At 48.7% G+C, this 24500-nt stretch overlaps 1 protein-coding gene across 5 annotated transcripts in view; it reads right to left on the bottom strand.

Moving 5' to 3' along the window:
* MACROH2A1 (macroH2A.1 histone) overlaps window positions 1-24500 on the bottom strand; it is a 73171-nt gene that overhangs the window by 31628 nt on the left and 17043 nt on the right. For all 5 annotated transcript variants that reach the window (XM_080804751.1, XM_080804753.1, XM_080804752.1 and 2 more), the window contains exons 3-4: window positions 10660-10766; window positions 10024-10221 (exon numbers count right to left, since the gene is read on the bottom strand). In XM_080804751.1, coding sequence (XP_080660877.1) covers window positions 10024-10221; window positions 10660-10766 — 305 coding nt within the window. The remainder of the gene's footprint in view (window positions 1-10023; window positions 10222-10659; window positions 10767-24500) is intronic.

Here is a 24500-nt window from a genome sequence, read left to right as displayed (position 1 = left end):
ATCACAGATATATTCAGAACATTCCATCCCAAAGCAACAAAATACACATTCTTCTTGAGTGCACATGGAACATTCTCCAGAAGAGATTGCATCCTGGGTCACAAATCAGGTCTCAACCAGTACCAAAAGAGTGGGATCATTCCCTGCATATTTTCAGATTACAATGCTTTGAAACTAGAACTCAACCACAAGAGGAAAGATGGAAAGAAAAATACATGGAGGCTAAAGAGCATCCTACTCAAGAATGAATGGGGCTACCAGGAAATTAAAGAATCAAAAAAAAAATTCATAGAAACAAATGAAAATGAAAACACAACTGTTCAAATCTTTAGGACACAGCAAAGGCAGCCCTGAAAGAAAAGTATATAGCTACACAAGCCTTTTTCAAGAAACAAGACAGGTCTCAAGTTCACAACCTAACCCTACACCTAAAGGAGTTAGAGGAAGAACAGCAAACAAAGCCTAAACCCAGCAGAAGAGAAATCATAAAGATCAGAGCAGAAATCAATGAAATAGAAACCAAAAGAACAGTAAAACAGATCAATGAAACTATGAGCTGGTTCTTGGAAAGAATTAATAAGCTGGATAAATCCCTGGCCAGATTTACCAGAAAGAAAAGAGAAAGGACCCAAATTATTAAAATCATGAATGAAAGAGGAGAGATCACAACCAACACCAAAGAAATACAATTATTAGAACATATTATGAGCAACTATACACCAGCAAATTTGACAATCTGGAAGAAATGGATGCATTCCTAGAGACATAAAAACTACCAAAACTGAACCAGGAAGAAACAGAAAACCTGAACAGACCCATAACCAGTAAGGAGGTTGAAGCAGTCATCAAAAATCTCCCAACAAACAAGAACCCAGGGCCAGACGACTTCCCAGGGGAATTCTACCAAACATTTAAAGAAGAATTAATACCTATTCTCCTGAAACTGTTCCAAAAAATAGAAATGGAAAGAAAACTTCCAAACTCATTTTAGGAGGCCAGCATTACCTTGATCCCAAAACCAGACAAAGACCCCCATCAAAAAGGAGACGTACAGACCAATATCCTTGATGAACACAGATGCAAGGATTCTCACCAAAAAACTAGCCAATAGGATCCAATAGTACATTAAAAGGATTATTCACCACGATCAAGTGGGATTTATTCCTGGGCTACAAGGATGTTTCAACATCCACAAATCAATCAATGTACAATACATTAATAAAAGAAAGAACAAGAACCATATGATACTCTCAATCAGTGATGAAAAAGCATTTGACAAAGTACAGCATCCTTTCTTGATCAAAACTCTTCAAAGTGCAGGGATAGAGGGTACAAACCTCAATACCATCAAAGCCATCTATGAAAAACCCACAGCGAAGATCATTCTCAAAGGAGAAAAGCTGAGAGCTTTTCCCCTAAGGTCAGGAACACAATAGGGCTATCCACTAACACCAATGCTATTCAACGTAGTACTAGAAGTCCTAACCTCAGCAATCAGACAACAAAAAGAAATAAAAGGCATCCGAATAGGCAAAGAAGAAGTCAAACCCTCACTCTTTGCAGATGATATGATAGTTTATGTGGAAAACCCAAAAGACTCCACTCCAAAACTGTTAGAACTCACACAGGAATTCAGTTAAGTGTCAGAGGATATAAAATCAATGCTCAGAAATCAGTTGCATTTCTATACACCAACAGGAAGACAGAAGAAAGATAAATTAAGGAGTTGATCCCATTTAAAACTGCACCCAAAACCATAAGATACCTAGAAATAAACGTAACCAAAGAGGCAAAGAATCTGTACTCAGAAACTATAAAATACTCACAAAAGAAATTGAGGAAGACACAAAGAAATGGAAAAACGTTCCATGCTCAAGGATTGGAAGAACAAATATTGTGAAAGTGTCTATGCTACCTAAAGCGATCTACACATTTAATGCAATCCCTATCAAAATACCATCAATTTTTTTCAAAGCAATGTAACAAATAATCCTAAAATTTATATGGAAGCAGAAAAGAACCCGAATAGCCAGAGGAATGTTGAAAAAGAAAGCTAAAGTTGGTGGCATCACAATTCCAGACTTCAACCTCTACTGCAAAGCTGTAATCAAAAACAGACACACAGATCAATGGAACAGAACAGAGAGCCCAGAAATAGACTCTCAACTCTATGGTCAACCAATCTTTGACAAAGCAGGAAAGAATGTTCAATGGAAAAAAGACAGTCTCTTCAACAACTAACATTGGGAAAGTTGGACAGTCACATGCAGAAGAATGAAACTGGACCATTTCCTTACACCACACACAAAAAGAGACTCAAAATGGATGAAAGACCTCAATGTGAGACAGGAATCCATCAAAATCCTTGAGGAGAACACAGGCAGCAACCTCTTCGACCTCAGCCGCAGCAACTTCTTCCTAGAAACATCACCAAAGGCAAGGGACGCAAGGGCAAAAATGAACAATTGAGACTTCATCAAGATCAAAAGCTTTTGCACAGCAAACGGAACAGTCAACAAAACCAAAAGACAACTGACAGAATGGGCAAAGATATTCACAAACGACATATCAGATAAAGGGCTAATATCCAAAATCTATTAAGAACTTATCAAACTCAACACCCAAAGAATAATCCAGTCAAGAAATGGGCAGAAGACATGAACAGACATTTCTGCAAAGACAACATGGCAGACACATGAAAAAGTGCTCAACATCACTTGGCATCATGGAAATACAAATCAAAACCACAGTGAGATATCACCTCACACCAGTCAGAATGGTTAAAATAAGTCAGGAAATGACAGATGTTGGCAAGGATGCGGAGAAAGGGGAACCCTCCTGCACTGTTGGTGGGAATGCAAGCTGATGCAGACACTCTGGAAAACAGCATGGAGGTTCCTCAAAAAGTTGAAAACAGAGCTACCCTACAACCCAGCAGTTGCACTACTGGGTATTTACCCTAAAGATACAAATGTAGTGGGACACCTGGGTGGCTCAGTTGGTTAAGTCCCTGCCTTCGGCTCGGGTCATGATCCCGGGGTCATGGGATCAAGTCCCGCCTCAGGCTCCTTGCTTGGCGGGGAGCCTGCTTCTCTCTCCGCCTCTGCCTGCCACTCTGTCAGCTTGTGCGCGCTTTCTCTGACAAATAAATAAATAAATAAATAAAATCTTTAAAAAAAAAACAAAAAACAAATGTAGTGATCCAAAGGAGCACATGCACCCAAATACTTATAACAGCAATGTCCACAATAGCCAAACTATGGAAGAACCTCCATGTCCATCAACAGATGAATGGATAAAGAAGATGTGATACACACACACACACACACACACACACACACACCATGGAATACTATGCAGCTATTAAAAAAGAAAGCTTGCCATTTGCAATGACATGGATGGAACTAGAGGGTATGCTAAGCGAAATAAGTCAATCAGAGAAAGCCAATTATCATATGATCTCTCTGATATGAGGAATTTGAGAGGCAGGGCAGGAGGTCATGGGGGGTAGGGAGGGAAAAAAATGAAACAAGATGGGACTAGGGAGGGAGACAAATCATAAGAGACTCTTTAATCTCAGGAAACAAACAGAGTTGCTGGAGGGCAGGGCGGGTGGGAGGGATAGGGTGGTTGGGTGATGGGACACTGGGGAGGGTATGTGCTTGGTGAGTAGTGGGAATTGTGTAAGACTGATGATTCAGAGACCTGTGCCCCTGAAGCAAATAATACATTATATGCTAATAAAAAATACAGTTACCACATGATCCAATAATTCCACCACTGTTATGTACCCAAAGAAAAGGAAAACGCTAATTTGGAAAGATGTATGCACCTCTATGTTTATTGCAGTATTATTTACAATACCCAAGACAGAGAAGCAACCCAAGTGTCCATCAAGAGATGAATGCATACAGAAGTGGCATATGCATATATTATACACATGCACATACGATGGAATATTACTCAGTCATATACAAGAATGAGATCTTACCATATGCAACATGGATGGACCTAGAGGATATTACGCTAAGTGCAATAAGTCAGAGAAGATAAATACCGTATGATTTCACTTAAATGTGTGATCTAAAACTCAGAAGAGATGAAGAAAACAAAAAGCAGAAACTGAATCATAAATACAGAGAACATCAGGCTGCCAGAGGAGAGGTGGGCGGCATGGTGGGCAAAATGGGTGAAGGGGCGTAGGTGGTTTAGGCTTCTAGTTATAGAGTGAGGCACAAGGATAAAGGTCCAGCACAGGGTATAAAATCCATGGTATTACTGTAAGGTTGCAGGGTGACAGATGGTAGCTACACTGGCACTGAGTGCCGTGAAATATACAGAGAAAACAAACTGCTTTGTTGTATGCCCTGAAACTAACATTGTAGGTCAACTATACTTTTAAAAAATACTACCAAAAAAGATACAAGCTTCCAGCTATGAGATAAGGAAGTAGAGGGGATGTAATTCACAGCTCCCAGCTACAGTTAACAATGCAGCATGGTATATTTGCAAGTTATTAAGAGCAAATCCTAAGAGTTCTCATCATGAAGAGAAATGAACCTTTTTTTTTTTTCCTAGTCACATGAGACAATAAATGATCTGAATTTACTGTGGTAACCACTTCACAACTGATGTAAGCCCTTGTGCCGTACACCTTAAATATATATAGTACTGTATGTCAAACATATCTGGGTAAAACTGGAAAACAGTGCTAGAGAGGAGAGGAGGTGGAAATTTTAAGCAGAGTATGTATCAGGAATGCACAAATATATTCAATGAGAGTCCAGGATGTGTTATTTAAAACAAAAATGTTTGTAAGCTGTTGGCCCCACTTGCCTCCAGCAGAGAGCTGTCAGCCCTCCACCTGTAGAACAGAGGGGCTCTGCCAAGGCAAGTAAAGGGTCCATGGTCACAGAACACATGAGGGGCCTGAAGTCTGGGCTCTGAAATTCTGCATGTGATCTAGTAGTCAGTTCTACTACTGACTACTAGAGCGTGCTGCTTAACTTCCCTCTCCCTTCGATTCCTTGTAGGAAAACGGAGTCTAAGCTGGGAGATCTGATAAACCAGTGGCCTCGAGAGAAAGCTGCCAAAACCTGTCTGTATAAGACAAGCCATTCCTTCCCAGTTCTCTCCAGTCTGGCTACTTGGCACACAAGCTGAGTCTCTTGCGTGAGAGGATCCCAGCCCACGACAGGGTAGCTGAGGTGCACTCAGATGCCTCCTGAGAAGTCACTACATTCAAATCACAGTAACTGTTCCCCTAAGCTTTACATAAAGCCTGTAGTCAGGGATTACTTCTCTGCCCAGCCTTTTGGATTCAAATACCATTTTATGAAATAGTGACAGCAGGTGGTAGATTTTTTTCAGATCCTGGCAGGAGGGGAAAAAGCTAACAAGTAATACTCTTTGTCAATCTCCAAAAGGATTGACTTTGGGGAATTACATACTGTTGTACAAATCCACATGCTCCCATATATCATACCTGCACCCAGCTTCATTCTGAACAGCACACACCTCTTCAATCAGAGTCAGGGGGAGACCTATTTAAGAACAGGCAGGGCTGAGTGTGCAAAGAGCCTTATGCGAAATCATCAACCTGAGGTGACCTCTGCCCGAGCTCTTGTACCCGGATGTCTGACCTGCTAGGAATCTCATTAAAAGGCCAGTAAGATTTTGCAAGGATGGCAGCTTCTCACAAGAACCAATGTCTTTCTTTGGCATCCCTTTCCCAAACATTCATCATTCAATTTTCAGTTTAAATATTTATTTCTCAAAAAAGAAACAGACATCCTACTAAACTCATCATGGGCTTCCTGCCAGGCAGCGAGGAGCAAGCCTATCTTCACGATTCAGGGGGTGATTTCCACATGGGGGTGGAGTTCAGTTGGGAGGTTTTGCGAGTTTGTTTGAAAAGTCCTAGGTGAGACTGAATCACTATATTGTACACCTGAGACTGAGATAATGCCATATGTTAACCAACTGGGATTAAAATAAAAACTTTAAAAAAAAAAAAAGGAAACAAAGAAATCAGAAAAATCCTAGGTGAGAGAATTTTTTAATCCAGATTTTTGGCAAAAACGGTCTTCTTGGAGATTATCCTATGGCTCTCAGAGATCTTTCTGACAAGGGGTCTTAACCTGGAAGACTGAAGCCTAAATGGCTTCCTTCGAATCTTCAGGATTTTATACATTGGAAAACCTAATCTTAAGAAGGGTTTCTAGACCCTCCAGCTGCCAGAGGTGTGCGAGTTATGGAAACGTCAGGAACCTCACATCCAAATCCTGTTGGGTGCTCTCTGAGAGGAAGCAGGCAGGCTGGCTGCTCCTCTGCCACAAGCGCTCTACCGTCAGTCACTTGAACCCCCTATACCCTCCTCTCACAGGCCTCTCTTCCAGTGCCACCTGACCAGTAGAAGCCTCACCCAACGGCCTCTGAGGGTAACGCCACCTCTGGGGTCCCTGTGGTGTTTCTGTCACGGCACCCTCCTCCCCACACCCCTGTAAGGACTCTGACCCCCTCACTAGGCCAAAGCTCAGCAAGGGCCTGTGTTCACTGCCGTACCCCCAGGAGCAAGAGGAACAAGGAGCATGTGCAGGGGCGATGACTATCGATCGAATGGAGGCATCTTCTTTCAACAACTTTGGTGTTCGCTATTAAGAGGAGGAGGCAGAGTCTGAAATTTCTGAATGGGCTCAGACGCTCTCTAGGTGAGCAACAGTCACCAGAAATCTGTCTGCCTCAGAACGTTCCCGTTGGGGACCTTGTCCTGCAGACCCATGAGCACAGACACCTACATACGATCCGGTCGGAATGCTCAGAACAACGGCAAGTGCATTCACAGAGACCTGGTGAGGATGGTGGTGCTTCCTGTCTAGGGCACTAGAACCACACCATGGAATATTCCAGAGCCAGCTCTCTACTGAGTGCTGCGGAAGAGCAAGGGAGTAAGAGCAGCGGCAAAGCTGTGTGCCAGGCACCACTGTAAGGATGCCACGGCGTTCTCTCCTCAGGCTCCCAAGCCCTATGTTTGAGCTCCATTCCACTGATGAGGAGACCATGACACCAGAGTAACTCAGTCACTTCCTAAGGTCACACGGCTAGAAAATGGCCGAATTAGAACACAAAGCCCAGCAAGCCGGCACCCCTCACCACTGTGCCACCCTGCCGAAATGGGGGGGTAACATCTTTTATGTGTATTTATATTTAAAGGCAGGGACAATGAGGAGGGCTTTACAGATCTCTATGCTTTTCCATGCATAGACTTTCTGAAAGGTACATCAACATTACGGAGACCACTCTGGGGAGGCAAAGTGGCAGGGGCCTATGGTGAGAGCTCTTACAGCATCCTCCTTTGAACCATTCCCACCCTTACACGTGCTACCTAGTCAGAAACACGGTGCACATATTCAAGCATTGAAATGTGAGGTTGGAATGGATGCCATCATTTTATGGGAGGGGGTAAACTGAGGCAAAGACTTGCCTGAGGCCACCCAGGCAGGCAGGCAGAGCCCCATGGCACCATCAGGGCCCTGGACTCCCAGTCCCAGTGGGTTTTGTGGCCTCCTCTCCCTGGATCCATGATAGCTGACTCAGCTGTCACAACTGGAGACTTTCAAAACCTCCCAATTACATTGAATTGGGGGAAAAATTATGATTTGGAATTCAAGTGTTGACACTTGAAAAATACCAACTCCCTTTTCCTCCAAGTGCTTTAGCATGTTACTAAGGCTTTCTCTGCATGTCTCTGGAAAGGTTATTTTCAGAACATTCCACTTAAACCTAGAGATGCAGGTTTTCTGCTGTTTCTGGGAGCTGACACCACAATTTACATTAAACAAATGTTTTGAAAATTAGCTGTTCACGGTTCCAATTTCAGCTTCCCCTAGGGTTTAATGTTAGCCAAATACTGGTACAGTAAGCAGACAATGTGTTTTATTGTGTGGAAGAAAAACAGACCACCATAACAGACTTCCTGCTTTTGTAATCAAGGGGAAAGCTGAGTGTTTGAGTGATTATTGGCATATGGTTATTAGAAACAGTGAGTTCCAAATATAGCTACTAGAGCTAAAGACACACACACACACCCCCTTCATTTCCAGTCCAGAAAGAAAAAAACAGCATTCCTAGTGTTTGGTAAAGTGGGAAGGCCAGAAAGCCGTCAGGCAGTAACTACTAGGGGAAGACCGGGGTGACGGGAGCAGGGTTCAGCCTAGGGTTGCCCAGGGCACACAGTTAGAGGGGCTGCTCTGAAGTCAACGAGCAGCGGGTCCACACGAACAAGGGCCACGCTCGGGCCACAGCTGGAGGAACACTAAGCCAAGCACCAAGCGCCCTGCTCTGTGGGCAGCCAGCTCCCTGGGGCCCGTGATCCAGAGATGATGGTCTTGGCATCTTCATCGTCTCTTTTAACGTTTAGAAAGGCATGCACAGGCGCTTTGCCCCTGCCTTCCCTGTCATCCTGCTCCTCCCCACAAATGTGAATGTTGAAAGGGGAGACAGAAACAGTTCAAACTGCTCATTTTATACTCGGCAGGAACGAGTAATGGAGCATTCTGCGACATCCCCGCCTGACCATGAGCCTCCCCTAGGACCTGGGAGCTGAGTGGAGTGTAACTGCCTGGAAAGAGCTTCCAGGACACTCTTCAGTAACGGGTTTCCCTCTCAGAGAGCTGGGCCTGATTCTCAGCTAGGTGGGGTGGGTCAGGGCGGTGGCCTGCGGACAAGACGAATTCAGATTTTTGTGTTTTCGGGGAAGCATTTGTTCATACCCAGCAGCACGGACAAAAAGTACAGCCGCATCCACCTCAACTACCAAAGGATGGGCAACAGGGTAGACGGAAGTTGGGGGCCAGAGGCCTGCTCTGTGGACCCATTCAGAGCAGGGTACATGCTGGGGGGGTGGAAGGAGTGGGGCGCAGGGGCAGTGCTCCTGCAGCCTGGCCTGGTGGGTGTCCTCCCCATCTCATCAGGCCAAAGGCTTTGGGTTCTGGTGGGAAGAACATGCCGACATGGCATCTGACCCACAAGGCTTCTCCAAGGAACTACTACTGAGGGTTTCACAAAACAGGCAGCTCACCTTCTGCCAGAGGAAATTTCTTCCTAGTCTGGCTGGAGACCAGAAGGCTCACACCTGAGGGGGTGCCCCAGGACACAGCAGGATAGCTTAAGATTCCATTTTGTTAAGGAGGAGCTCTGACTGCCCAGTCACTAGCTGGTTGGCCCCGGAGGCTGTGACAAGAAGCCCAGAGGCCGGGTCCAGGGAGGAAGGAACACGGAACATGTGCTTCAGGTGCTTTGGGGCCTCCCGCCGATGCTGAGACAAGGGGGGGTGCAAACCCCCACACACCCAGACCTCCCGAGGGTGGGCTGCAGCTCCTCTACTGTGAGGATCGGGGCTGGGGATTAGCTGGTCTGTCTCCCCCACCCCCATGAAGACGTTAGGCCCCACCCTGAGAACGCTTCGCCTGCCACAAAAACATCAGCACCTGGAACCTCATCTCCGGCCAAGCTGGGTCTGGCATGAGCGTCTGAATAACGCATCTGTTTTCTTCCTTAACAAGGCAACCACTCTGAAGAGCGAACTGTCTGAACCATTCTCCCTCAAAGATGCTCAGAGGAGGACATGCAGACAACACAGTCAGAGTTCTGAGAGCATCGGAGGCAAGGAGGCAGCCAGTGCCTTTAGGTAGGACTCGATGGCAGCTGCTCCAGCACAGGAAAACTCCGGCATACCCAGGTCCCTCCGCAGAGGTGTGAGCCTCTCCCTCGAGGGCCAGGAATGGGGTCCTTGCAGCCTGGGGCTATCTGCCCCGGCCTCCTCCACACATCCCCCTTGCCTGCAGGAATGCGGGTTTTGCTCAGATTCTGGCCGCTGGAGCTGGGCTAGCCTCTCTGCGAGAGCTCCCATGCAGGTTCCTCCTTCGTCCCTGGATAAGACCCACAGCAGGAGGGAGCCACTCTGGACCTCACCTGCATGCACTTGTCCTGACCCAACCCACACAGTCTTGGCCCATCGCGTACCTTGGATTTCCGGGCCCCTTTCTTGCCTCCTGCTTTCTTAGACACAGGCTTCTTCTGGGATGGAGACTTGGCCTTTTTGGCTGGGGGTGGTGTGATGATGGCTTCCAACTTCCCTTTGGATCCTCGTTTCTTTGCTAGCAACTCTGGGTGGATGTTTGGTAACACTCCCCCGCTGGCTATGGTGACTCCTTTTAGCAGCTTGCAGGAAAATCAAAGTAGCAGATGGTTAGCCTGTCCACCAGGTCCCTGACCTTCAAGAAGTCTGCCCTGCCCATTCACATTCTTGCTTTGCTCCATCGAGCTCCTTCCTCCAGGGCATCTCCAAGGATGCTGATGGGACCCAGGCTTGCTATACAAGGGAGCAAGGCCTCAGTCCCTCGCTCCAGTGGAACTTCACTACCTTTCCTCCAGGGAGAGCCAAATACCTTGATGCATTCCCTCCCATCCTCAAATAAAGCCTCAAGGAAAAACTGGCATGGGACGCATGGGGGAGGGGGGAGGTTAGAGAAGCTGCTAATAGTCCAAAATGCAGAGCACACCTCTGACAGCCAGCTAAACACCAACCTCCCTGTGTTTCTCGGGCAGGGGGACTGCCCACCCAAGCATCTGGCAGGGGAGGGAGAGAAGCACCCATACCTGATTCAGCTCCTCGTCGTTGGCCACGGCCAGCAGGATGTGCCGGGGTGTGACCCGTCCCTTCTTGTTGTCTCTTGCAGCATTGCCCGCCAGTTCCAGAATCTCAGCTGCAGGGAGCAGAGGGGGAGAACACTGGTCATGTTAGAGTGTCAGGGGACCTCAGGCATCCTCCCAGGCCCCACGTTCATGGCCCTGGGCACGGAGCGGCCTCAGGAAACAGCTACCCCCAAGGCATGAAGCTGCAGGCACTCTGCCCTGCCACACCTGGAGCTGAGTCGGCTAGTTGCAGATGTGCTCAGTGGGCCCAGGAGGCCCCTCCACTCCGTCCCCTTTGTTTGGGATATGTAAACATGGAGGTGGAGAGAGAAGGGACCAGCTGAAGGTACCCCAGTAAGAAGTGGGGGAGTGGATAGGTGACCCTGTTCCCCAGAACGGGCACCCCGCAGTGTGGCCCTAGAGGGAGCTCTGCTTTCTGAGTACTGGGTCCTGTCGGGGTTCAACATTGAACACCTACACATTCAGACTCAGAAATAAAAGGGTAGGACGGGACTCCACCAAGTCAACATCCCAAGAACATAAACCAAAAGAGGTAGGATGCAGTAGAAGAGGCCGAAGAGGCCTAACAGCCAAACGCAGCGTGTCAAACCTATTAATGCTTGATGGGATGCTGATTACAAAAAAAAAAAAAAAAAAAAGAGAGAGAGAGAGAGAGAGAATGAGAGAGAGCTCTACAAGTCATTCTGGACAAAACTGAGATCTGAACACAGACTGGTATTAGATACTAAAGGATTATTAATCTTATTGGGAGTGACCGTAATGTCACTACTCTGTAGAGAACCATGTTCTCTACAGGAGATACATGAGTATGTACTTGCAGGTGAAGGATCTTGACGTCTGCAATTTACTCTCAAATAATCACAACCAACTCCACGGAGTAAATGTGGTGATGCGCTAAGTGCTATTAAATCTAGGTGTGCAATCAGAGTGTTCCTCTTTCAGCATTGTGTATGCTTGACACTGTGGAACTATAAGATTCTATTTTTTTGAGAGACAGAGAAAGCACACACACAAGTAGGGGTGGGGCACAGGGAGAAGCAAAATCCCCGCTGAGCAGGGAGCCAACTCAATCCCAGGACCCTGGGATCATGACTTGAGCCAAAGGCAGAGGCTTAACTGACTGGGCCACCCAGGCAGCCCAGCACTGTAAAACATTTTACATACTAGACAGCTAGAAGCCCAGACCCTCATTGGTGCTCGGGTTCATGTGCCCGTCTTTCAGGACAAACCCTCTCCAGACAGGGTGATGGTGCTTCCATTCCTCCCAACATGGGCCGAAATTGCTAGTGCCCTTGGCAAAAGAGTTTTTTCTCCTCCACAGCACAGTTCTATTGGACAATGTCAACATCGCTCCCTCATTTTCTAAACCCAGACTATCCTGGAACGTATCTTACACTCCCCTCCCCCATGTCTGCAATTCTGCCCAGGCCACGGCCCTGCCTATGACCACTACCCTGTGGGCCCGGCTCAGGACGGACCCCCTCTGGGTACTGAAGAATTTCTAGTATTCTGGGTTATGTTATCAATACTAGAGATCTCCAGCAAAGTCAGAACTCAAAATCATTGTAAAATAAGTGGGGAACAGGTCCTGTGCTTAAACTTTATGATATTCCATGGTCCACATGAAGGAGGGCTAGCTGCTGGACCCAGGGCGGTAACTAGGGCATAAAATACTGAAAAAAGGCCTGGCTCCTCACACAAACTCTCCTCCTGGGAGCAGTGGAAAACTAGCCACAGCCTGAACAAGTTTCCACCTGGAACCCAAGGCAGGAACTCAGAAACTCAGTAATTGCGTCACTGAAGATACATCCCCCCACACCCAGAGACACAACGAGACCCCTACCTACTTGATGCTCCCAGGCCAGAGCCCCTCACCTTGAATTTCCCATTTGAGAATCACTACAGTGAGGCCCCATGAGGACCTGATGAGAACCAGCACATTTCCCACCCTTAAGCATTAATCTCAATGGGGCTGTTCCCCCCACAGCTGAGGGCAGATGGTGGGGAAGAGAGCCCACCTGCCAGTTTAGCTGAGGCTTCCCTGTACATGATGGTGGCAGTGGGCTCCAATGCCCAGCAGAGATGGACATACCTCAGCCAAGCAGGAAAGGGGTCCTGGGAGGCCCAAGGGACCCTAAGCCCCACGTGCCATGATACAGAAATGGGCCCAAGCTTGAGCTTCTTCCTCCTCCACTCCTGGAGGAGGCACGACACCTGCAACACTCTGGTCCTGCCCACGGCTGGGGAGGAAGCTCCCGTAGGAGCCTCAGCTGATGCGAGCAGACTCTAGGGTAAAGGAGAGCTGGCCAGAGCTGTCTCTGGGGGGAGCCCAAGCAGCGAGAAGCTCAAAGAGGAACAGCTGGTACCAGAGCAGTAGCTTAGCCGGCATTCCTCCTGGTCCCCACCATCCCTGCACCTCCTCACCATGCCCTGCTTTCTGGGGCCACAGGGAAACATGGGGCAAACAGTACCTGCAGGGCCAGAATGTACAGAAGGAGTCTTTACAACCTTTCCCCCATAAGGTGCCAAGAACGCTTTACGCGGCCTGCATTAGGCAGAGACCCACTATGGTGCCCTAAGCCCACCCCTGTGAAATTATGGCTTCCCTGGAAAGGGGACATGACTTGTTTCTTCCTCCCGCCAGGAGTGGTAGTGAAAGGCTCTTCCCAAGAGAAGGGGCAGTGGCCACCATGGGGAGACCTGTGGTCTTATTTTAGGCACTGCTCCTTTAACTTTTGGGTGTGCAGGTGAGGATGTGATGATGGACAAGGAGTCCGGGGAGGTGGGAAGGGGTCACCATAACTCTGAGTGGCCTTGCGCCGCTCCTTTGGGTGGGACACAGGCAGCCTGTGACACAAGGATATAAAGCACAGCAGTGGCCTGTGAGTAGCTCCACACGGCTCAGAATTCTGGAGATCAATTCTCCAGCAGCTTCCCCTCACTTCCAAGAACTTTTCTTCCCCCACCACCGGCCCAGCCCCCAGGCTCTTACTCTGTGGCTGAAACCTCAATGGGCAGAGTGACTCCACTTGGGAATCTCAAGGGGTGCACTCACCTACTGTTCATTCAGCCTGTATCCACGTGGGAGTGACCCTGAGGGGCAGGTGTATCCAGTGGGATGAGGAGCACTGCAGCTTCTTGCTAAGAGCTGGGGGCGGGGGGGTTCTCATTCCTCTGCCTGTCTCACCAAGGAGCAAGAAAATTCACAGCTCTTCTCTCCCCACAAATCCCAGCCTGCCTTCCATCTGCGCATGCCCAGAGGACTGGCCCTCCCACCCTCTACCGCCCAAGGGTGGGCCCTCAGTTCCACCTGTGGGGAGGGGTTGTCAGGTGGGAACAACTAAGTAGGGCACAGATTCACGCTGCAGCTAGTTGAGCAAGAGCTTGATCTTGTTTACTCCTGCATGTTTTTCAGAGAGTAGTTACCATAGCAACTCCTTTGTCAAGGGACACATGCGAGACAAGCACCTCAGAGGTGAGATGAGAAGCATGTTCCACGCCCATCTGTCTCCCGGGTACATGGCAGCTGGCAGAGAGCTGGGGCAGTTTAAGCAGCCTCGAAAGATGTAGGCCTCATCTGACAGCGAACAAAGGCAGGAAGCCAGAGCACTAACTGAGCCCTGGCCAAGTCTTCATGAGCGCCCACCCTCTCGTCCTTGGGCCCGTTTCGGCATCAGCCATCACAAGGGGGCTTTCCTGGCCAGGAGAGGGCTGCCTGCTGCAGGGGGAGAGGGGAGGCAGGCAACGCCAGCTGCTCGTCAGGTTGGAACAGATCCCCTTGACTCTGTAGGGGCAGAGGGTGCTGGCTTTGAGGAACAGGGGCAGGGCACAGGCCCCCGAAGGAACTTCCTCATTCACTTCCCTTCCTTGTAACTGATCCTCACCCTTGCGAGTGACAGCAACAGCAGGATCATGGAAGACCAGGCTCAGGGCTGTACATGGTTCCGGCCATGGCCCTGGGGAACCAGAGCCGGCTTCAGCTCTGCCTCAGCTTGCGTGGAACCCATGCCTTCCCACAAGGGAGGGTTTCCTGCACCTAATTCATCTTGAATTTTGGAAGGACTTATGCATCTCTTAAAAAAAAAAAAAAGTTTTTTGTTACCCCCCTCACCACCTGGGTTAAAGGGAAAAGGATCCTGGGAAAGAGAAGACTCGGGAAAGCACCACACCTACAGATGCAAGTCCTTTTCACGATTTCCAGAGCTCACTACTGGGATCCTCCCTTGGAAGGAGTTTTCAGGAGCCATGGCCCTGGGGGCTATAACCAAAACAAATAGAATCTGCAAGAAACCACAGGAGGAGACTGGGCAAGAGCAGTTAAGAAGAAACAGACCCCTCACCAGGTTCTCCACCGGCTCAAGCCAGGTCTTCCTGGCCCCCAACAGGAATAGCTTTGTTACCAATGACCAACAACGGACAGGTGTGGGGCCCCAAGCATGTGGGCTCGGCTCTGGAGAGGACTGCAGGTGCGGTAAGGTTCCCCATGATAAGCATTGCATGGGGCCAAGTTAAATGGTGAGCAACACTGGCCAGCTTTTGAGCTACGTTTTCATTTTAAAGATCTTTTTTAAGATCTAACTTGCAAGACACCCCAATATCTCCTGTTCCCACTCCTGGCTAGGGCCCATCAGGCAAGTAGTGAGCCCCTAGATCCATCATCTCTAGTGGCCAGGCCCAGCAAGGAGACCTTATTCTCTAATCCGAGCAGCGGGCGCTGCACAGACAGCCCTGGGCCCACCATTCCCCAGGCCCACGGAGCACGACTGCTTTAAGGCTGCTTGACAAAATTCCCACAGCTGTAAATAATGGCATTATTTGGCAGCCTTGCAGCTACAGACTAGCTGTCTGAATGTGAATACCTTTGACAGGTCTCCTTTCCAAGTTCACCCAGAGACCAAAGGCTTAGTCTTCCTCCCCTTCCCTCCCCCAACCACCCCAAACATCTTGAACTGAACCATATCTGTTGGAGGGAAGCATTCCGTCTATCTTCCTTGAGGGAGATGAAGTCATGGCTTACAGAATTAGAGTCCTAACAGCTAACAGGTGATGTGTGCAGGCTGCGCCAAACTCTAAACACAAACCTTGCAAAGGCAAAAGGCGGGGGCTTCCCCGGAGCTGTTTGAAGCATCTCCCCTAACAAAAGAGATTGAAAAGAACAACCAGAAATCAAAGGAAAGCAAATGTTCATGTAATCCCAAGGAGAAAACAGCTATTTGCTACAAAGCCAACAACATGACAGGCAATCTGTTTATTGTATTTCTTTCAGTTCCTCGGGCTTCCATCAGCAGTTCACGGAGTTCAGAACTGTTTTACACCATTCTGGAAAGCCTTAACCCAATCAACCCCAATCGGGGAGTGACTGCTCAGAGTTTCCTGCATCCTGACTGCACCGCACTTTCCTCTAATTCCCCTGGGGACCTAGAATCCACCGGCCCCCACATCTCACCTTTTCAGATGAGCGGCAGAGTCTGAAACCCGCCGACCTGTCAACCCAAGGCTCCAGGCCCTCACTCATGGGCCACAGCAAAGCTCTCCAGTCTGCTCATCCTAGGCCTCAAAGGAGCCAGGGATTCCAAAGAGAAAAAAAAAAAAAAAAAAAAAAAACAGCAGTAACAGAAAGTAGCAATTGTGTGTATGTGTACAGGATACAAGGTATTTGGTAACAATAAGCCTTTCTGTTGCTTTTCTGCAGATGTTCGGAGTCTAACACACACTTGTCCCTTGCTGTTAAGCCCACCTTGCAGACCCTCCTAAGAATCCAGGAGCATCTGCTCCAGTCTCCCACCTTCCCCACGTCTCGAAGTAAGATAGAAACGCAGTGTAATTTGGGAGTTTCTAAAGTAAGCTGTTCTTCTGATTTCAAAGTAAAAAGTAAGTAAATCTACATTCTACACATTAACAAAAAAGAGGGAGGATTCTTGACCAACACTACCTTCCTCTTCCCCAGCACCCCAGCCCCGCGCTCGAGTCCCTTCCCTTTCTGCAGAGACTTCCCGTGTCTTCCCCCTGAGTCTTCTGCACTTCTCCGTCAGCTCACCTTCTTGGTATGTCTTCGGGGACGGACGGGCGGGGGTGGGGTGGGGTGGGGTGGTTTGGCAACCCCCTGGGGCGCCGTGGCAGAGCTGGGGTCTGCGGTCAGACAGCCCAGTGTGAATCCGAGCCCACGCACTTGGCTGAAGATGTGCCAGTACACACCGGAGGTGTGTTTGCCCTTTCTATGGAAGGGGGATGATTGTGAGGTCACCTTCCGGCAGGTGAGGATTCCTGACTTGGCAAGCTGCTGCGTGGTTACCACGGTGGATAGGTGTCAGCGGCTGTTTCAGGGGCTACGATCACACACTTTGTCTTTTGCAAAGCCAACCAGGCTTGATTTCTTGGGGAAGAAAACTATCCTTTCTTTTCCTTGGGTTCCTCCATCAAAATAATGGGCTGGCTAAGTGCATAGATGCTCTCACGTGTGTGAGAGCCAGGAGAAGAAAAGCAACACAGAAAACCTGGTGTTTCCTCATTGACAGTCTACTCTGTGCTGTTACACTTAACAGTTTACATATGTTTGAAAAATGCACTTGAACCCGATTAACCTTGGGACTGCCAGACTTACCTTGATAGAATGCAGCACCCGGAGCAGCCCCACAGGCGGTCTTTGCCTTGGGATGGGGCCGGGGGCTTTCGTCTGACCCCCATGGGGTGTGTGCCAGGGCAGAGGCAAAACCAAAGCCAGCTGCCCAGATGGCAGGAGTCAAGGCCCAGGACGGAAGGTGAAGGACGCCATGCTGGGGTGGCCCCAGAGAAACCTGCTCTCCCCCAGGCCCTGGCTGACAGCTGGGCAGGACCCTCTGCCCCGCCACTCACTCCTTTTCAAGGACTGTTAATTTACAAGGAAATGGTTAGTATGTGTGTTTGTTTGGATCTGGAAAATCACAGCCCTTTGCTCTTAACTCTTCTCAGGAAGAGATGGACATTCAGAGAGCTCTGATGAAATGAAATGATTTGAAAAGTGTCATGTAAAGAGGAAACTCATTTAGAGAGCCCTGACACAGTGCCATTTCCCAGATAGACTTTTACAGAGGAAAATGAGGAGGAAGGCGCGTATGGCGGACAGCCTTGGTATGCGGGGTGGAGGCGACGCCTATCCCTGCACTCGCGACCGTGTTCCCCAAGATGGGGCGCCCTGGTGCCTCCTCTGGGTGGAATCGGGGACTCCATCAGAGGGAGACACTTGACCCTCTTTGGTGCTGTTTCCCTTGTGCACAATGTCTTTTCAAAATGTAAGAAATGAAAACGCGGTGTGAATGAGAAGAGGCAACTACGGTGTGTGCACCCCCTCACCTTTGAGACACTATGTCGCCCTCCTGCCCTGACATCTGTCCCTGCCTGCTTAATCCTGCTCCTCACAAGGGTTCTGAGCATGTGGAGTTTTCAGGTTCTTTTCATGACTGCTTTAAGAGCATTACGAGTGTGTCACAGCAGAGGAGGCGCTGGCCCTGTCTGCCCAGGTGGATTCCCAAGGCTGAGGGCCACGAGTCCGCTGTAAGCTGTGTCCCCCTCTTCCCTAAACGGAAGATGAAGGGACATCCGGCAAAAAGCCATCAACCCTCCAGTCTATCCTCCGTGCCGCTGAGCCATATAATCTCCTCATGGCGGACAGGGCACTACCCTCCCCTCTCCGAGGACTCTGTGGCTCCCCTTTCCCCCAGAACCTCACTTGTCCTGCTGCTGATGCAGCCAGCGCTCCCAGCACTGACCAGACTGCCCCTTCTCTATGGCCCAGCACATGTCATGCCAACAGCCACCAGCCCTCATGTGCTCAAACCCATCTCCTTCCTGTCAGTGACCCCTTGTCCCTCCAGGCCCATCCCTGCAGGACCCCTGTCCCCTCTGCCCAGGCCAGACCCCAAGACTGTCTCCAGCCCTCGCACATCACCTGCAACTGCTCAGGGTCTGCCCCACTCAGGAGGCTTTGTCACCTCAGCCAGACTGTGGCTCCACTGAGGACCCAAGCCAGCCCTCCAGGACTGGGCACCTAGCATCCTCCCGCAATGTCCACTGGAGACACAGGAGATGCAAAGTGGACCTAGGGACCCTGAGCACCTGCAAACCGCCCCCCGCCTTGGCCTCCCAGCTCTCCTGGTAATAGCTAAGGCCTGCACTCCTGAGGAGAGCCTGCAGGAGGCGCTCTTCTCAAGATGGGTTATTACGCAGAATGGCCTCGCAGAGAGAGATTTCTTAGGCACTAAGCCCCAGTCTCATTCTAGGCCAAACAGGCAGTTTGAGGATTCCACGTGTTACCACATGTAAAGCAGTGAGCCAGTGCCTGACACATAGTAAGTGCTCACTAATAAGGCAGACGTTTCATTACTTATACCAACCGGCCTCTGCCTAGTACTCAAAGCACTGGCCCCCATGCCCCTCAAACGAACATAACCACAAGCCACATTCTCCATCTGGAATAGGGACCACCAGGGCCTGGCGGGGAGGTGGGAGGGCGAGGAAACCGACCCTGCTCAAGGTAAGTGTCCTCATTTTCTGATGCTGACTTCCAGCAGTCAACCCCCAGATTTACAGAAGCTGCGCACAAATGTGGACCACAGACTACCTCAGTCACCAGTTACCACAAGGGGCATCCCTCAGGAGAGCCATGGCAAGGGAGGCTTATGATCAGCCTTTCCCAGAGGCCCTGCGTTCCCACACGGTTCCCACCGTCCTACAGACAAGAAATGTGAGCTCTGGCAAAACAAGAGCCTCCTTCTAATGTGGATGACATCTCTAAACGTCTTCTATAAAGGCCACTCTACACAGCATACGCAGGGATGACAGCAGTCCCACAACAGGACCCCTGAGCATCAGGCGCCACCACAGGCCTCTGAGGTACCAGGGAGACATGCTTCCAGGCCACCAGTTGGAAGGCACATGCCTCAAAAGGAAGTTGGGATATGAAATGAAGGAGTAAAGACATTGAGGAAGGGGGGATGGGAGGCAGGGTCAGAGCTGTAGGCGGGCTGAGCAGCCCAGCAAATGGCAAATCTCAGGCGAGGCCCAGTTATCTTCTTGGCAACGAGCACGGGAGGGGGCTGTGGGGAGAGGCAGACAGGGAGATGGGGGGCGGGGAGGCTGACTGTGGCTAATACCCTTTGGGTCTGTCTTCTTGCTACAGTGTATTTATAGCTCTAAGGAGTGGCTTTTTGCTTTCACCATGTTTTATTCTGGGTTGACTAGACCTAGAGAAGCCTTCAGGCAAGCAAAGAAAGCAAGAGAACTATAAATATGTTCTATTAGTTGGTATCTTTCTGTTCAAATATCAGCAAGAGAGAAGATACCTGTAGAATTCTTATCACTTCTCCTCTCAGTAGGTGAGTGGTGCTTTAAAATCATTCTTGCCAGTCATCCACAGAGAGACCCTGGGGTGCGGCTAGCACCCCTCCTGGGATGTTGCTATTTAAATCAGGTGGCTGGCTCCTGGCTTCCTCTCCTTTTCAAGGTACAGCTGAGACATCCTCAGTGGCTTTTGCGTCAGAGGTGAGAGATCAGTCCTTGATAAAGTTCCCCTGCCTTCCCATTTGCCGCCCACGCCCACACGTGCGTGCCCTGCCGCTTCCCTCTCCTCCAGCCGGTCCGGCTGTGCCCCGGTGTCATTAGCACAACCCAAATCCAGCTTCGTTTACAAATCCAGGGGGCAGGTTCAGCTCCCATCTCATCAACGTCTGGCAGCATCTGCCATTACCAACATTCTGTCCTCCTGAAATTCATCATCCTCTGAGCTTCTGATCCTTCAGCAAAAAACTACTTACAAAGCAGCTGCAGAACATGAGCCCTCGTGCTGGTAGCTGAGCTCACGGTGCTGAGGGAGAAGTGTGGAAGGCACATTCCCAGCCCTGGGGTCGGGAGTATGGCCTCTGACAGGTCTGACCCACCACAGACCCTCACTACAGATCTGTTGAAATGAACACTGATCCCTTCGACCCTCAGCAGCCCACATGGCACCTTGCACCTGGCCAGAGCCTGGTACCTCTTTCACAAATAGGTCATTGCAGATGGATCACTAAAGGAGCACACCAGGCCCTGCAGCATTCAAACCGTGATTCAGGGTGGAAGTGTGGGCACGCTCTCCAAGGCACTGGCCTGGTTTCATGTATTAGAGCCGACGCTCAGGCTCCATGGCAGGCAGTGTGAACTATAAAGCAGTCATCCCAGGGGAAGGCAGCCCCAAGAAGGCCCAGGGTCCAGGCAAGCCTCCGCTCACAGTCTCAAGTCAGGTCTCAGGGTTGGCAGAGAGGCCTGGGGGTTCTGGGGAGATGTTCGGGGCAGAGCAGCAATCCCCAGATCCTCCCAACCAAGATTCGGGCTCAAATATAAATGTCAGTCACTGAGATCACATGTACCCATTATCCTGATTCATTAGTCCTTGGCATTTCATTTTTAAGATTTATTTTGAAATGAAAAGGGAGAAGAAAAGTATCTTCAGAAAGATACAGAACACACATAAGAAATTAACGCTGTCTCCTGGGAGGAGAACTGGGTAAGGAAAAAGAGGAGAAAGGGAAATGCAGGTCTTACTGTGTGTCCTGTGGGGAGGTGCGAGTTTTACCATTGGTATACATCACTTACTAAAGAAAATAAAGACAATGAAAGACCCACCAAATATGAGAAACATAAAGTATGTAACTAGACAGACGAATGAAACAGAAAATAAAGCCCAGAAATAGCCCTAAATATATCTAGAAATTTCATGTGTGGTGAAGGTAGCATCTCAGATCACCAGGGAAAAGATGGGATATTGAATTGATTGTGTTGAGATAACTGGGTAACCATCTGGAACAAAATGAAGTCAATCCCTATCTCACACTATGTATCAGGATTAATTTCAAATGGATCAAAGTAAAAATGTAAAAAATTTAAACCATAAAAAGACTAAGCAAAAGCATGAAGAAGTTCCTAAGTAACCCTGGAGAGAAGTAGACTTTCTGAACAATGATTCAAAATCTGGCAGAAATAGATGATAAGAGACTGCCACTATTAGAATTATTCAGGTAAACCTGGTAATTATTCCACAATGTATTGGGATATAAAATCACCAGGTTGTACACCTTAAATATATACAATTATAGGTGTCATTTATTCCTTAATAAAACTGAAAAAAAATTATTCAAGTAGATGTTATTATGTATAATAGAGTTAAAGAAAATTTTGAAAATGAAGAGAAAACAAATTATCAAGAACAACCAAGCAGATTAAAAAAAAAATCCCAACAGGACTTCTAGAAATAAAAGTTTCAAAGCTGAAATTAAAAATTCATTGGGGGACCCAAGTGGCTCAGTTGGTTAAGTGTCCCATTCTTGATTTTGGCTCAGGTCATGATCCCAGGGTCGGGAGATCGAGCACCAAGTTGGGCTCCATGCTGGGTGTAGAGCCTGCTTAGTATTTTCTCTCCCTCTCCCTCTGCCCCTCCCTGCTACAACTCAGGGGCCTGCACAGCATTCTCTCTCAAAATAATAATAATAATAATAATAATCAGTGACTGAATTAAATAGTATATAAGATAAAGCTGAAGAGAGAATTAGTAAATGGGGAGATAGTTCTAGAAGACAGAGCAGAAATAATTATCTACAAATAAGTTCTGCAAGACAGAAATGAAAACTATTACTGAGATGAACAGTTACGGAAAAAAGAATGAGACACTAACGTGTTTGACTTGTGTTTTATAAATAGAAATTTAGAAATTGAGCCTAGAATAGAGACATTGAAGAAATAGCAGCTAAAAACTTTATGGATGTGATAGAAGCATGTTCACGGATGCCTGGTGGCTCAGTCCGCTGAGCATTTGCCTTCGGTTCAGCATCTACCTTTGATCTCTGGGTCCTGGGATGGAGCCCCGCATTGGGTTCCCTGCTCAGCAGGGAGCCTGCTTCTCCCCCTCCTTCTGCCTGTCTCCTGCTTCTGTGCTCTCTCTCAAATAAATACATGAAATCTTAAAAAAATAATAATAAAAAAAGAAACATGTACAAAACCACAGCCTGAGAAAATTTATCACAAAAGGACTCACAAAATGAAATTCTGAACGATGTACTTCAATCACAAATAAAGTGGTCCCAGACAGAAGACCTGAGAAGAAAGAGGCACACTCAGTTTGGGGCATACCTTTTCCCTTGCCTGAATCCAGAAACAAGTTTGGTCTTGCTATGGGCTTTTTCACTGGCCCCAGCGAAAACAGAACCCTTGCTAGGGAACTTGTCTCTGCATCTACAGACCCAGTGGCAGAAATGAAAGTGGCATGTGACCCTTCATGGGGAAATCGTGAAGCAAGTGAGAGCCTCCCTGACCACTGGGCGTTCCCAGACAATGCAGCGCATCTTTAAGGAAACAGAGAGGTCGGAACAGCTGTACACCCACATGCAAAGTCTAGACACAGACCTCACATCCTTTGCAAAAATTAACTCAAAATGGATCACAGACCTAAATGTAAAACACTAAACTATAAAACTCCTAGAAGATAACATAGGGGAAAACCTGCAGGACCTCGGGTTTGGTGGCAAGGTTTTAGATACAACACCAAAGGAGCAAAACACGAAAAATGATATGCTAGCCTTCATTATAATCACATACTTCAGCTCCATGAAAGACGCTGTTAAGAGAGTAAGAAGACCAGTCACAGACTGGGAGAAAATGACTGCAAAAGAAAGCAATGAGGCCTTTCCTTTCTCTGAGCCCAGTGCCAGAGTCCATGCCCCAGCTCTGAGAAAGCAGGGGAAGCGGGGCCACTGTTCCATGAAGTGGGCCCAGGTCACGCTGACACTGTCGTGGACCCCCTCAAGGACTCCTCGGAAGGACTGGTGGTGGACAGATAAGAACTCCGTGTTTGTGCTCCGCGGCAAGTGCACATGCTTCTGGGATCCCCGTGCTGTCCCGCCGTCCTCCACATCTGCGGCGGGGTAGCAAAACTCTGGGAATGCCACCCCTCCCCTCGGAGGTTTCTGGGCTCTCTCCTCCAGCCTGAGACCTGTCCCACCTAGCCATCGGACACTACGTGATGAAGGAAGTATCAAAGGTTCATTGTGATAAACCGCTTCTCCAAGCACTCCTCCTATGTCTCCCACCATGGAATCATCTCCTCCCCTGGGAGGCAGAGGGAGGACTGCCCGTGCAGCGTCTCCTGAATTACCTCGCAATTTGCTTTGTGAGATGGATGGCGATGATTTTCTGTGACTGGCTATCAGTGAAGTTCATCAGTAGCGGATATTAATAAAAACAAATAATTGGGCTAAAATCTAACTCCCTTTCCTGCATGTATGCACAAAAGGCATCCAGTGCCGCAGCTACCTCTGGGCAGTGGAATTATGAATGAGTTTCAACTTCTTATATTTTTAAACACAAGTTGCTCCTATAACCCGGAATGGGAATAGGCATTTAAGCACTGTCTGCGTGCACTGGGTATGTAGCACATTAGTTTCAACTTTGGTGTTTCCCACTTTTTTCCAGCTGCAGTCCTCTGGCTCATTAAAATCCCCAGTCCTCCCTCGCATGTGTGTGCACACATGTGCATGGGTGTGTGTGTGTGTGTGGTTTGTTCAAGGCTATGAAGCTAGTAAAGCGCTTTGCAGAACAGGGAGCACTGTGGGGGGGCTGAGAGCCCCAGAGCAGCACGAACGCCCAAGAAGGTGCTCATGAGAGCTAGCTGGGCCCTGGCCTGAAGTGAGTCCAAGGTAGGGGTGGTCTGGCAAACACACCAGAGACTCATGAGGAACTCAGGGGGCCTTGGGGCATCAGGAGCCAGTCTGGCTGTCCTCCTC

This window comes from Martes martes (genome assembly GCF_963455335.1).
Source record: "Martes martes genome assembly, chromosome: 5".
Classification (NCBI taxonomy): domain Eukaryota; kingdom Metazoa; phylum Chordata; class Mammalia; order Carnivora; family Mustelidae; genus Martes; species Martes martes.
The sequence above is the reverse complement of the archived record's forward strand: the minus strand, read 5'-3'. Positions and strand labels throughout refer to the sequence as shown.